This window comes from Cannabis sativa, chromosome 7, assembly GCF_029168945.1.
Source record: "Cannabis sativa cultivar Pink pepper isolate KNU-18-1 chromosome 7, ASM2916894v1, whole genome shotgun sequence".
Classification (NCBI taxonomy): domain Eukaryota; kingdom Viridiplantae; phylum Streptophyta; class Magnoliopsida; order Rosales; family Cannabaceae; genus Cannabis; species Cannabis sativa.
The window spans coordinates 61128021-61142530 of NC_083607.1; the positions used below are offsets into that span (position 1 = coordinate 61128021).

The window sequence follows — 14510 nt, forward strand, 5'->3', positions numbered from 1 at the left end:
TGATTTATCTATTTTGTAGATTTCTCAAATAAATTAGTATCATCATCATAATTTTATTTATGTTTATGATTTTATTTATTTTATAGATTTCTCAAATAAATTAGTATCATCATCTACCTATTGTTTATGCAATAGAGAGGTAAAAGTTTCATATTTTTTAAAGAGGGCTTAAGTAAGTTTATTCTTTTATATATGTCAACCATAAGTTATATATGATCATAATTTTATTTATGTTTATAATTTGAATTTCTATATTAATAGTATTATTGACTGAAGTATTATGTGTCTCAATCTTAATTTCAATTTCAATAGGTATGTTCATTGTTATATATTCATATGAATTTTAATAATAAATAATACATATAATTTTTATTAATTATGGTTAGAAAAAAAAAAAGGTCACGTAGAACTTAACAAGTTTTTAATCTTTGAAAAATTCTCTAAAGAAGTTTTTAAAATAGCTTAAAATACTTCTATTCTTTACGTAGTTCTTTACATATAGATTTTTTGCTCTACTTTAAATTTTTTTCGAGAATGATCCTAAATATAACAGAATTTTTGGTATTCAAGAGTGATTTTTTATTTATATTAAAAATAAAATGATTTATTATTAAAAATAAAATAGTTTATGAGAAATTTATGGGTGACTTTTTATTTATTTTAAAATAAAATAATTTATTATTGAAAATAAAATAGTATATGAGAAATTCATGGGTCACTTTTTATAGTTTTACATGTCTTTCATAAGTTGATTTTTTTTAATTAAATAAGCTATGCACACCATGTCTAATCATTTTAAATGAAAATACATCACAGTTTGCAACATGATTGATTTTAATATAAGCTATGTTTAAACTTTAATAGACACATTTATTTTAAAGTTATTATTAGGTTTTTTATTATTGGAATTATTATAAATATCAAAGTGTGCCCTTTAATTTTTGTATATATGCTCATTAAAAATTCTCTTTAAATTATTTACAGTGTACTAGAATATTTGTGAAGTTGTATCTTATATGTCTAACAAAATATTAATATGTTTGATTTTTCATGAGATCTCATGTGTAATTTAATATTTAATTTTTATTTTACTAACTTAATAAATAAAATTATATATTTGAAAATTTTCTTATTAATTGTTGAAAAAAAAAACATAAATTTTAAATCAATTTTTATTTAAATTATACATATGGCAATTATATCGCAATAATACATTAGCCATATCACGATTTTGTTAGTTGCATAAAGATAAAACTCAACAAAAATTCTATGTTGACCTTGAAATTTAGTGGGTATAAAAAATATTTTAGATCTTTATTTAGAGAAAAATATAATATTTTTTAAAATCAATAAAAAAGAAACTTATAATTTTAAAAGGAAACAAAATATTTTAGACTACTAATTAAGTAGGCCCTAGACACAAACCTAACTCGGTCATGCCTAAAACCGAGCTTGATTTTATATTACAACACTTTGAATAATTCTGATTGAAATTTATACAAATTTAAAAAATAAATAAAAACACAATTTTATAGTTAGGAAACACAAATCAAAACTTTAATTACAAAGTCCTACATTATTCTATTACATTCGAGAATTATATTTAATTAACATAAAATAATTATATTTTGAAAAAAATGTGGTGAATCATATTATATTTTCACTTTTTGAGTGTATGTGTCACAATTATATATATAGAGTTATTAAAACACAATATGACTAGCTATAAATACATATATATTAAGATAGAGTTCATAAGATTTTTGTAGCCGCTTCCATCAAATATATATAATTTTGTCTTTTATTTCTTCATACCATGAATTTATTTATTTATTATTTAATTATTTATAGTAAACTTAGACTTTTGGATGTATGTAATAAATAGAACAAAAACTATTTTTGGAATTATTTATGAATTTATATCTAGTGATCTCATGCATATACTTCTCGATTCTTCATAAAGTCAATAACTTTACATTAGCAAGTTATTAAATAATATTTAATAATCCAAAACTTTAATTAATTAAATGATAGTTTTACTAAATTCTTGCTTGGATACTAATCAAGAAAAATACTACCCTTAACATTCTATTACAATCTATTATTTAATCTTTGTGCCTAAAATTACATGCTAATTTTTTTTTAAAAATTTGTCTCTCCTAGAAAGATTATTTCAAAATAATTAATAGACAATAATTAGGAGAGGTGTACCAGTAGCGAGCAAAAGCAAATTTAGATACTTTAGGAAAGCTTGATTAGAATCACACGTGCAAGTTCTCCTGCATGTGGCTCGATCGTCCGTGATAATTTCTTCAGATTAGTGTGAACTAGTAGACTGATCACTAAGTGGGGATGCTTGGTCGTAATATCTTATTCGTTATAATCACAACATCATCTTTATAAATTTTTAAATAATTTATAGTGTCAAAAATAAATTAAAATTTTTTTAAACATGCGTAATAAACTAAAACATTAAGAATTCTATTTTCATTACTGTAAACTATTCGAAATTTAAAAAAAAAAAAAATTACAAGAATGATATTATAACTATAACAAATATCGTTATAAAAAAATTAAGAAAAATATTTCGACATGTAATTTTAGAAATTAATTAGGAGATTGTAATTGTGTTATTATATATTTTTTTTTTTGGTTTATGATTAACTTAGCAATATCTTTGGCTTTTGAAGCATTTGGCCAAAATTTGAATTTGCTTTTGAGTTTAGCTTAGAAATAAATAAATAAATAAAAGATTAATGACTTGATGAATGAGGAAAGTAATATTGGGAAGTACAAAGATGATCACATGTGAATTTTCAGAGTTTCTAATCAAAGAATACAACTTTTTCTTTAATGGAATGGAATTCACATCATTTTGTTTTATTCCACATTTATTTCCATTGAGTTTATTATATATGTCTCTATCCTTCACAAAGCTCAATTTTTTAAGAAAAAAAAAACGACAATCAATGGAAAAACTGATCTTTTTCAGAAAAACGACATTATTGGTTAAAAACGACATTTAATGAGAAAACTGATCTTTTTCAGAAAAACGACATTACTGGATAAAAACGACATTTTATAAGAAAACTGATCTTTTCAGAAAAACGACATTATTGGTTAAAAACGACATCATTGGTTGAAACGACATTTAATGAGAAAACTGATCTTTTTTAGAAAACGACATTATTGGTTGAAAACGACATCATTGGTAAAAACAATATTTATGAGATAACTGATCTTTTTCAGAAAACGACATTATTGGTTGAAAACGACATCATTGGTGAAAACGACATCATTGGTAAAAACGACTTTTAATGAGAAAAATGATCTTTTTCAGAAAAACGACATCATTGGTAGAAACGACATTTAATGAGAAAACTGATCTTTTTCAGAAAAAAACGACATTATTGGTCAAAAACGACATTATTGGTTAAAACGACATCATTGGTAAAAACGACATTATTGGTTGAAAACGACATCATTGGTAAGAAAAGTGATCCTCGTAAAAACGACATTATTTACAGAAAACAACATATTTTATATAAAACGACATAATTTTTAAAAAACGACATCCTAGTCAGGAAAAGTCATCTTCGCCAAAAAAAAACGGCATCTTTTATAAAAACGACATCTTAGTGAAAAAGGTCACCTATGCCAACGAAACGACATATTTTGCACAAAACGATATAATTAGCAAACACGGCATGATATGCAGAAAAACGATAGGATTGCAGAAGACATTTTCTAAAAACGACATCTTCGTTAGAAAACGACATAAATCCAATAACCTTAACCTCACGCCTTTTGACATCTCACAATATAACGACATCATGTCAAGAAAACGACATCATTTCGAGAAAACGACATCATTTTGAGAACATCATTATAAAGCCTTAAACAAACTTATGAAGCAAAAAAAAAAAAAAATTAACCAAGTAAAGGAGAAAACCTTAGAAAATTGTGAAATTTACAATCATACAATGATGAATATTCCTACATTTATATGTATATATATATATATATGTATATAGGAGTATGTATACGTTGTATGAATTTTTATTAAATCACTCACTACAACATTGCTGTAGTGGTTCTGCTTCAGCAGTTTATTAATCAACTTGTAAGCTCCTTTGTTTCATCTGTCACATTTTATTGTTGGTTCTCCACTTTCATGAAATCAAGGTAGGACTTACCACTGAGCTTTCGAGCAAAGAATTCCTTGAAGTAATTTTCAATGGGGACTCGTCGAAAGATGGCTGGGTTTTCGGGGCCAATAATGCTAAGAGCAGGTCCCAATTCCGAGTCAAGCTTGGAACTATAGAATGTAGCAACTGATAGCCTCTCTTTTGATGAATTTACCGTCGCTCTATGCTCAATGCTCTTGTATGTACCATTGCTCACAATCTGTCAAAGAAATAACAGAACAAACTTAAGTAGCTTAGCTCATAATAAACTGCATAAATTTCTCATCTGGTTTAGCTTTATAAGGCAAATGAAAACAGATGAAATTTTTACAAACAATACTTCCTAATATGCAAATTGTCTAACATGTACCCGAGAGGGACTCGAACATTTAGGTTCTGTTTGGTTAGAGGTAATGAAATGGAACAGAACGGAAATGAATCAATTTTCATTCTATTCTTTTATTTGGATTCATTATTAAGTATTGGAATGTCATTCCAATTGAATAACGTCTCTACCGTTATGATGGAATAACTATTCTATTTTAAAATGAAAGGAATAATCTTCATTGGATAACATTGTAGATCAAATGTACAAATATTGAGTCATGGGTTACTCCACTCATTACTAATTGGTTTTGAGATGTAATCCCATGATTCTCAACATGGTATCAGAACCATATCCCTAGTAGGCTTTCGATTCACACCTATCAGATAGTTACTTAAGATATATATAATCAAGTAACACTTATGGAGTGAAGTTTTCTTAATCAACCAAATATAATGGTATTTTTATGTCTTTTGAAAAGTTGATAAAATTTCAGTAGCTTCATGTATGTATGAACAAAAAAACTCTAATTGTACCTCCATGACATCTCCAATGTTAACAACCAGAGCATTTGGAAGTGGTGTCACTGAAACCCAATTTCCATCCTTTCGGATTTGAAGCCCTTCGGTATCATTGAGTTGGAAGAGGATTGTAAGAGCATCAGCATCAGAATGAGGAGTAAAGCCAATAGCCAAATCTGGTTCGGGGCAAGGAGGATAATAATTCATCCTAATTGATTGAACTCCTTCACCAAACAAATCTCTCATTTCCTCACCATCCATCTTCAAAGCTTTCGCCATGTGATCTAAGATCACCATAGCTAGCTTTTTCACTTCCATTGAATAAGCTTCCATAGTGTCTCTGAAACCAAATCGAAAAACTGAAATAATTAGCTGAGAATTCCAAACACAATTTGTCAAAAATCACAGCAGTAGAAAGAAAGAAGAGACAAGCCTGAGTTCGATTGGAAGCTTTTCGAAAAGCTGAGTCTTCCTCAAGTTAAGTGGCAATGTGGTTATGTAAAACATGTCTGACCAATCTAACTTCTGCTCTTCTGATACAACAAACAATTGCCCGAAACCTTCATGATTGTCTGGCTGCTGCCATAACCTCTTCTTTTCCTCATAAGGAAGTTTGAAGAAATTCTCAACCTCTGTCCTGAACTTATCTAGTAATGAAGTACTAATCCCATGATTTATAACCTACCAAGCACAAACAAATTTAAACAAGTTAACAAAGCTAAGACATAAACAAACACAATTAAGCCAGCCGTGTTCAAGAACATAAATTGAACTTTTAAAGAACAGAAATTAAATGCAAGAAACCGAAACAAAGCTGTGTCAGCCTTGCTCCTACTCCAATTTTAGAACCACCAAATCGTTCTCTTTAATCATTCAAACAATCTACAAGTACATTATCACAGTCAAGCAAATCTAAGAGAAACAACACTCCCTCAATCCTCGAGTTCAACTCTTTCAAACAGTTAGTTAACTCAATACAAAATCCTCCCCAAAGGAAATCTTGCTCTTTCTCTCTCTCTCTCTCTCTCTATACTCTCTTTCTCCTTGTCTTGAATGAAGACCTTATTCTAATTCCTTGTTGACTTGTGGAAACAAACATTACAGAATTTTAGTTAAGTTAATTGGCTGGAATCTTTCTGTTGTAAATTTGATGAGCTACACCACAAACTCTTTTAAGGCCACTTTTTAAAAACTTAAGTAAAGTAGCAAACTTTTATTAGCTAATATGAAAGAACAACCAATGCTGTGCATTTACTTCAAATTGGGCAAATGGGTTCTTCTGGTATGAGTGAAGTAGCAAAACTTGTTTAGCTACTATGAAAAATAACCATAGCTCAAAATCCTCTGCAGATTAAACCCACATGGGAAAGTGTGTTCTTCTAGTGTTAATATGAAAAAACAACCAGAGGAAACTAAGTCAGCCCAAATATAAACAGATTAACCAAGTTGACAACACTTTCAAAAGGCCACATTTTGAAAGCAGACTTTTTTTTAGCAAATATAAGGTAAAAAGCATTTACTTCACATTGGGCAAAAGGGTTCTTCTGGTGTAACTAAAGTACCAAACTTTTTTCTTTTTTTTTTAGCTAAAATAAAAAAACAACCAATGCTCATGAGGAAAAATGCAATTACTTCAAATGGGCAAATGGATTCTTCTGGTGTAACTAAAGTAACAAACTTTTTTTCAGCTAATATTATTCAAAAAAAAAAAAACTTTTTTTCAGCTAATATGAAAAAATAACCAATGCTCATAAGGAAGAATGCATTTAATTCAAATGGGCAAATGGGTTCTAAAAATGCATTTAATTGAAATGGGAAAATGGGTTCTTCTGAGTAAAGTAGCAAACTTTATGAAATTATAGCCAAATTGGCAAAATGGGTTCTTCCTTACCTGGAAAAATCCCCACTCTCGACAAGCGGAGTGTAATCTCTGAACCTCAGAATCAGTGAATTCCGTCGTACCCAAACGGTGGAGATCAATAATAGGGATTGATGGAATCGACAATGGATCATTGGAGTTGATCGGAGATTGTTGAAAGCAATGGGAATAGCGTGGAGGAAGGTGGAGTAATGGAAGCTTGGCTAGCTCCTGAACACTTGGAACTATTATAGATTTGCCGAAGTTAACGATTTCTGGTTCGGATTCTACTGCTGGGTCAACCTCCATGGCTGGCTGCTCAGTAAGGTTTGACCAACTGAGCTTGACGACGACGAAGACACTGATGCTTTTTATTTTGTCGTTTTTAGTTTTTCTTGTCGTTTTATGACTTTTCATGTCGTTTACGATTTTTTTTTTTGGTAGAGTTTATTTATTAGTTATTAGGAACTATTTAATTGTATTTTGTATTTTTTAAAATAGTACAAAATAATACTTTCAGTTATTTTTTTTGTTTAAATAAAACTTAATAATTATTTGATCTAGAGATGTTATGATAAAACTGGGGATATTTTTTGTATTTGTTCATGCTAGATTTTCCTTTATGTTGGTTATATTAAAAAAATTGTCAAAAATTGAGCTTAAAATATTATTTTAGTATTTTGTATCTTTTATGAAAATTTAAAGTCCAATTTGATATTTATCGAAAGACTAATCGATAATTTTTGTAATATATAAGGTTTAAAATAATATTATTTTTTTCGTTCTTTCTTTTTACTAAAAGTAAAACATATTATAGCTCAAAATTAAATTCAACTATCACTGCTGGGAATGTCATAAATTGATTTAATTCAACGAAAACTGACCGATCTAATTGCAATTGACCGCCAAGCACTGGATATCCAATTGTGATTAGCTCAGATAAGATGTTATTTTTAAATATCCAATTAGATTTGATCGGATGTTGGATGAAGTGTCTAACAAATTAATGTATCTAATATCCGATCGAACTAATTGGTATTTTCATTTAATTTAAATGAGTAATTAGATTTTATATTATTATACGTAAAATATATGTATATATAAAAATTAATATTAAAATATTATTCTATTTTTTTTTAATTGAATGAACCTAATCCTATTGGACTTTAAGATTAGATGGATATGATGATCCAACTTAAAATATTGGATAAACCCAAATTAAACCAATAAATACATCCAATTAATAGAACAGATCCAATCTAACATCCAATAAATACTAGATCGATTGGATGATTGAAATTAATTAGATCGAATCAGATAATAAAATTTAAAACCTAATATATGATTAGATCGAATCTAAATAAATCTAAAAAAAAAACATATTAATCACTACAACAAAATTCATATGAAACACAAACACCACATTTTAATTATGTAATTGTTTTAGTTTAAACTTACAAAGAATTTCCAATAAATAATCAATTTTCGTATCACAAAAAATAAATAAAAAAAAACTATTGAACAAAGTGATATAATTAAAAAGAAGTCATTTCCATAACATAAGTCTTCTTCATCTTAATCATCTCACCAATAGCTTCACCCACAATCTTCTTCTCTTCATCATTTTCATAATCAAACCCATTTCTAAACACATCATTATCATCATGGGCCTGGGCCTGGGCCTGATCACCACTCACCATGGGCCTAATCACCACAAGAGTGGCCCCACTCATCACAAGCCCACACCCCAATTCAAGCTTAGGCACATACCACACTTTCATTCTCAAATCAGGTATAACACTCCTCTCCAACGACAATTTAAACTCGTCGTTTACCGAGTTCAATCTCAACTCACTGAGTTGCTCCGCTCCCATATAAACCTTCCCTCTTTTCTCCTCATCCGAAACGACGACGTTTGATATAGTTGGAAAATCTACGACGATGCGTTTCAACATGTAGTGTCTTGACGAAGCAGCCATTAAAGACGATATCATCCACACGATTCGCAGCTTCAATTCCTCGTCGGATAAAATCAACGGCTGAGATTCAATTCGAGATTGCGAATTTTCATTGTCGTTTTTGCTTATCGAATTAGCCCCGATAATTACGCAACTCTTTAAACTGGTTCCGAACTCTGCTGCCCATTTCAAAAACGACTTGTCGTTTTTCTCTTCAGAAGAAGGAATCTCGAGATTTAGGGATTTGACGTGATTGAAATTCTTGAGAGCTTCTTCAGGTTGGTAATGGAGAATATTCCGAGTGTTGTTGTTCAATCTCGATTTGGTTTTATTAGGAGAAATAATGCTCTGTAGAAATCGAATCGATTTGGGGATATTGAAAAAAGGTTTCTTTTGGGGAATTTTTCGATGAGAAAGATTTAGGTAAATTGAATCGATTTGGGGAATTAAAGAATTGAAACGTTTCGAAATCGTTCGACATTGGATTAGGGATTTGGCATCGAGAATTTTGTTGAAGATTGTGAGAAGAATTTCATCTGGGAGTTGATCAATGTAGTCTTTTTCTTCTTCTTCTTGAATCGTTTTCTCTTTACCCATATGATTTTCTCGAGAAAATTTCATTGATGAAGCTTGAGAAAAATAAAAATGGTTTCTTTGATACTTGTTCTGAATAAAGATTACATTTTTATATTATATATCTATGTTGGTATGCGAGTTGAACACGGTTATTGACCGAGTATGAATTTGAATGGAACACGTTTTGAGTTTATACATTGTAAGTATTTTGACTTTGAGTTTGAGAAAATTTGTTTTTTTAAGTTTTGGGTTCTTACTAGAAAGTTTTGTTGAAGTGCTTGAGAAAATTAATGATGATTTAATAATGATTTGTTGTGTGATGTAGACCAATAAAGAATTGATTTTTGGATTAAAATTTGTGTTTCGGAAAATACTATGAAAACAATTCAAGAATATGCGTGTTGGGTAGTCATTTATGAAGTTTCTTGGTAAGAAAAGGTAGAAATGGTGTTTGGAGTGTGAAAGAAATAAATATACTTGTAAATTTTAAGGGTTGTTTGAGTTGGACATTGTTTATTGTTTTTTGGCTTTTTTTAGTTATTCTAACATTTTGAGAAGGAATGAGTTGAGAAATTGTATTAATCTTGAAAACATACTGTAAATTGCAAACTATGATGTAGAGTCCATTGTAAGTTTTGATTGTATTTGTAATACAAAATTCTTGCTTTCGTTTCATTTGGGTGGAAAAGAACCAATGATGTAGAGTTCATTGTAAGTTGTGATTGTATTTGTAATCAAAATTCTTTCTTTCATTTCATTTGGGTGGAAAAGAACCAACAAAGGTCTTAGAAAATGCACCAACAACATGACTTTGGGAATAAGAATAGTGTAAGACTTAAAGATGTATGATTTTCTTTCTTTCTCTTTTTTTTTTTTTTTTTTTTTTTTTTTTTTATAAAAATTGTTTTCGTTTTATTTAAATTAATATTCTAATACTTTAAAGGGAAATTTGAAATTCTACCCTTATAACACCTTAAAATTTTTTCCCTAGATGCATACTTAATTATATTGGTCATATATGACTACATTTCTAATATCCCACAAATAATCCTCCCATTTGAAAAAAATCAAAAACTTAAAACTTCTCTCTCTCTCTCTCTGCCGACCACTTTACGAAATCACCACACCCACATCCCACCACCACTTCAAACCCCATCGGAGCAATCCAGTCCAACCCCAACCCCTCCGACCCTCTTGACCCATACTCAACCCACCGTCATCAACGCCGCACGGAGGAGATCGAGGACCACCCACCACCTCCGACGACCACCGAGGACAACCCACCACCTCCGACGAAGGACCCAACCCCCCTCTCTCTTCCTCTCTCTCAACCCGTGAGCCTCAACTGAAAACCAAAAAAAAAAAAAAAGACCACGGGTCCGATGGTCGGACCATGGGGTCCGCTGGGGGGTCCGACAGGTCCGATGGGTCCGATGGGGACCCGAGGGGGGGTCCGATGCTTGCAAGCTAGGGGTCCGACGGGTCTGACAGGTCTGATGGGGGGGGGGGGTCCGACCGGTCCGATGGGGGGTCCGACGAGTCCGATGGGGGGGGGGGGGTCTGACGGGTCTGATGGGGGGGGGGGGGTCCGACGGGTCCGACTGTAAATTATTCATAAGTTTACAATGTGCATGATCTGATACTCGTATACTATTTACCTTATTTTCTGAAAAAAAAAAATTACACAAAGTATCCAAAATTATATTTTTTTTTTTACATTTTCACGAATTTATAGGAAAAACAAGACTATTTTCATGTTACCGCAACATTATATTATGTTTTCACGACATGCAAACAATGTCTTTTTATTAAACAACCAAAAAACAATGTTAACTTTGTTGCTTTTGGGTATTTTTGAAATAATCACCAAAAAATGCAATCAACTAAGTAATAAAAGCCCACAAAGTTTATTGAGATGTGAACCCTCGATGTGCTGATCCAATTAAGAAGGAATGAAGTATAATGTCTCTATAGTTAGCACGTGGTTCCTGAGATTGTCTGAGCTATCGAATGGGTGGAGAAGAGATTTGTGCAGCAGGTGATCCTTTTTTATTTTTCAGCGAAAAAAACTAAATAAAGGAATACTTACATGAAACACTATTTTAAATAACAAGAATACAACATAAAAAATACACTAAAATTCTGTATTTTATGTAAATAAAGTTTAAAAAAACCGTAAGGATATTGAAAATTCCGTACAAACCTTATTTTTGTAATTTTTTTTTTTGTTATTTTTGTATTTTTTTTTTTAAAATTATTCCAAATATGAAAGATTATTTACACTATATACTGAAATTTTTCAATTTGTTTTACTGTGGAGCAGAATTTTTTTAAAAAAATACTGTGTAAGTTTTATACCGCAGTATACTGTGTTAAATTTTCACTGGTGTTCTACCGGTGTTTTTTAGTTGTTCTACTGTTGTTTTGAGTTGTTCTGTTTTGTATTCTACTAGTGTTTTATAAAAACACAGTATTTTTGAAAACTTTTCCGTGTGTAGTATTTTTGTAAAAGTTAACCTAAATTCCAGTATTTTTGTAAATTTCCCAATATAAATGCTCCCAAGGTGGCCCAGCCCATTAATAATCTAGGCCCATTAGCTACACATATAAACCGAAGTTGGGCCCGAAAGAGATTTCAGATAGCAAAGTTAGAAGAAAAAAGAAAGAAAGAAAGAAAGAGAAGAATCCCAAAAATGGTGGTAGAGGAAAATCAAACAATCCCAACAAACCCTAGAGTTGAAGAAGATGATCTCGAGGAGGGAGAGATCATCGCCGACGACGATTCCAGCTCTTCTAACCCTGCCAACGCCCCCTTACTCCATCAACCTCACCCTCTCGAACATTCTTGGACCTTTTGGTTCGATAACCCTTCCGCCAAGTCCAAGCAAGCTGCTTGGGGTAGCTCTATTCGTCCGATCTATACCTTCTCCACCGTCGAAGAGTTCTGGAGGTAAACGTCTTTCTTTTCTTCTAAAAAGTTGGGATTTTGGGTTTATGATAATTGTTCGTTGTTGGATCTTGTTCTTGTTGAGAGTTTGGTGATTATTGATTGTTTTTTCTTTTTTTTTTTGAGTTTTGGTGTTCGTGTATTTAAATGTTGATTCTTTATATTTTGATTAATTGTAATGCTTATATATATAATTGTCATTGTTGTTGTTTGAGTTCTTGATACTTAGTTGAGAGTTTAAGAAGTTCTCTTTGTGTTCAATCAAATAATCTTTATGAATGTTTAGTTAGTTTCTTGGACTTAGGCCTCAAGATTGAAACACTAGTAAATTTAGATTTAGGTCTAATTCACCTTTTGCCATCAATTCCTCTGTTTTTCTAGGATTTTCAAGATTGAGACAGTAATAGGGTTTAGATTTAGGCTTAAATCACCTTGTGCCATTAATTCCTATGCTTTTATAGAATTTTCCAGTTCAGAGCTTCTGATTTGTTATGGCTTTTATCTATTTCCATATCTTTCATTTCAGCATGTACAATAGCATACATCACCCAAGCAAATTAGCTCCAGGGGCAGACTTTCATTGCTTCAAATTTAAGATTGAACCGAAATGGGAGGATCCTATCTGTTCGAATGGAGGGAAATGGACAATGACATTTCAGAAGGGAAAGTCAGATACTTGTTGGCTGTATACGGTATGATCCTTTATAATGAATTGGTAATAGAATGCTTTAAAATGATCCCATCTGATTTCTTGTTCTATCTTTGTAGTTGTTGGCAATGATTGGAGAGCAATTCGATCACGGTGATGAAATTTGCGGTGCTGTTGTGAATGTCAGAGCTAGACAGGAGAAGATATCTATTTGGACCAAGAATGCAGCCAATGAAGAAGCTCAGGTAACTGAGCTGTTGAATTCGTTTCATTTCTTTAATTCGGTTTTAACATGGCTTTGATAATCTCAGACAATTTCGATTATTATGATGCAGGTGAGCATTGGGAGACAGTGGAAGGAGTTCCTCGATTACAAGGAAACCATAGGATTCATATTTCATGTAAGTATTTCTATATATAATTGGATTTCAATGTTTTAATTACAATCCAATTTATTTCACTAATGAAATCATTTCGTTCATTTTCAGGATGATGCAAAGAAACTTGACAGAGGAGCCAAGAATCGGTACACTGTATGATTTTGTATAGTTTTTCTTTTCGTTCGTTACTACTACTACTACTAGCGCAGAGCAGAAGACTCGAAATTGTTTTCTTTTAATCTGTGATAGCATTCTAGACACTAGATACTACTAGAGTGAAATGTGACTGTTCTTTCTTTCCATCTCTAAAGGAAATGTTGTGGAATGGATCTCGGTATTACTGATTAGTTTTCGAACAAATTTTGAGTTACCCTACTTCGAATGCATACAAATTTTCTACTGCCTCTTTGGGTTTTTGGGTCTCTATAATGACAAACTTAACTCTGAGTAGAAATCATGTTATCAAAACCAATAAGCTTTTTTGCCCAATTTTCCCTTAAAATTGTGAGTAGATCTTTTATATTTATGCTCTTTTCAGATGAGTAATCAAAAAAACATACATTACCTTCCAAAAAGGAAGGAATGTGTTTTGATATTTCAGACATTAGAAGTGGTTTACATGTGAAAAATATCAAATTATATATGAAGACAATTAACACTAGAAGTCTTTTGTAATAGTTTGAAAAATTCAGGGCATGATTCAATTTAGTTAATTGGTAAATATAAATTTGATTACTTTATTTAAAAAAATTAATAAATAAGTTGTATGTGGGGTCAAGCAGTCAACCCCTATAGTCGGGGTAAATTGAAAAATATTTTTTTATTTATCAATTAATTAAATTTACTTTCTCTAATTTATATTTAATTGAGACATAAAATACTTTGATATAAGGAAGTCTCATGAAAATATCTTGAAGTGATATAGGCAAAATTGGTATAGTATTTAAAAAAAAAAGATAAAATTGATAGATTTTAAAAAAGAGAGTAAAAATAAAAGAGGACAAAATAAAAATAGTATATAGTATAATTTCCTCCCTGTAATTGTCTGCGTGATTATAGGGTATACTGTTTTTTTAATTTTTTTTTTTTTTTTAAAAAAAAATTATGGT

General features: G+C 30.7%; 3 protein-coding genes across 3 annotated transcripts; 1 reads left to right on the forward strand and 2 right to left on the reverse strand.

Annotated features, from left to right (window-relative positions):
• Positions 1–3930: 3930 nt before the first annotated feature.
• LOC115697558 (protein SRG1) lies at positions 3931–8253 on the reverse strand. Its single transcript, XM_030624625.2, has 4 exons — positions 6925–8253; positions 5467–5714; positions 5049–5373; positions 3931–4407 (listed from the first exon to the last, which is right to left on the reverse strand). Exons 1-4 carry the CDS (start codon positions 7306–7308, stop codon positions 4153–4155), a joined length of 1212 nt encoding a protein of 403 aa, XP_030480485.2. The 5' UTR covers positions 7309–8253; the 3' UTR covers positions 3931–4152.
• A 44-nt stretch (positions 8254–8297) lies between these two features.
• Positions 8298–9590, reverse strand: LOC115696797 (F-box protein AUF2). The gene has a single exon (XM_030623681.2). The coding sequence runs from the start codon at positions 9468–9470 to the stop codon at positions 8427–8429; it is 1044 nt and encodes a 347-aa protein (XP_030479541.2). The 5' UTR covers positions 9471–9590; the 3' UTR covers positions 8298–8426.
• Positions 9591–12023: 2433 nt separating this feature from the next.
• Positions 12024–13805, forward strand: LOC115697586 (eukaryotic translation initiation factor 4E-1). The gene is made up of 5 exons (XM_030624662.2): positions 12024–12375; positions 12899–13064; positions 13141–13266; positions 13357–13422; positions 13510–13805. Exons 1-5 carry the CDS (start codon positions 12119–12121, stop codon positions 13558–13560), a joined length of 666 nt encoding a protein of 221 aa, XP_030480522.1. The 5' UTR covers positions 12024–12118; the 3' UTR covers positions 13561–13805.
• The last annotated feature ends 705 nt before the right edge of the window (positions 13806–14510 follow it).

Excerpts from the sequence above, each read along its gene's own strand:
- LOC115697558 (XM_030624625.2), bottom strand. The coding sequence starts at position 7,308 with ATGAAAAGTCATAAAACGACAAGAAAAACTAAAAACGACAAAATAAAA. Across the intron at positions 5,715-6,924 it reads GAGAGTGGGGATTTTTCCAG|GTTATAAATCATGGGATTAG; the intron begins GTAAGGAAGAAC and ends TGTGCTTGGTAG. Across the intron at positions 5,374-5,466 it reads AAGCTTCCAATCGAACTCAG|AGACACTATGGAAGCTTATT; the intron begins GCTTGTCTCTTC and ends ATTTGGTTTCAG.
- LOC115696797 (XM_030623681.2), bottom strand. The coding sequence starts at position 9,470 with ATGAAATTTTCTCGAGAAAATCATATGGGTAAAGAGAAAACGATTCAA.
- LOC115697586 (XM_030624662.2), top strand. The coding sequence starts at position 12,119 with ATGGTGGTAGAGGAAAATCAAACAATCCCAACAAACCCTAGAGTTGAA. Across the intron at positions 12,376-12,898 it reads ACCGTCGAAGAGTTCTGGAG|CATGTACAATAGCATACATC; the intron begins GTAAACGTCTTT and ends CTTTCATTTCAG. Across the intron at positions 13,267-13,356 it reads CAGCCAATGAAGAAGCTCAG|GTGAGCATTGGGAGACAGTG; the intron begins GTAACTGAGCTG and ends ATTATGATGCAG.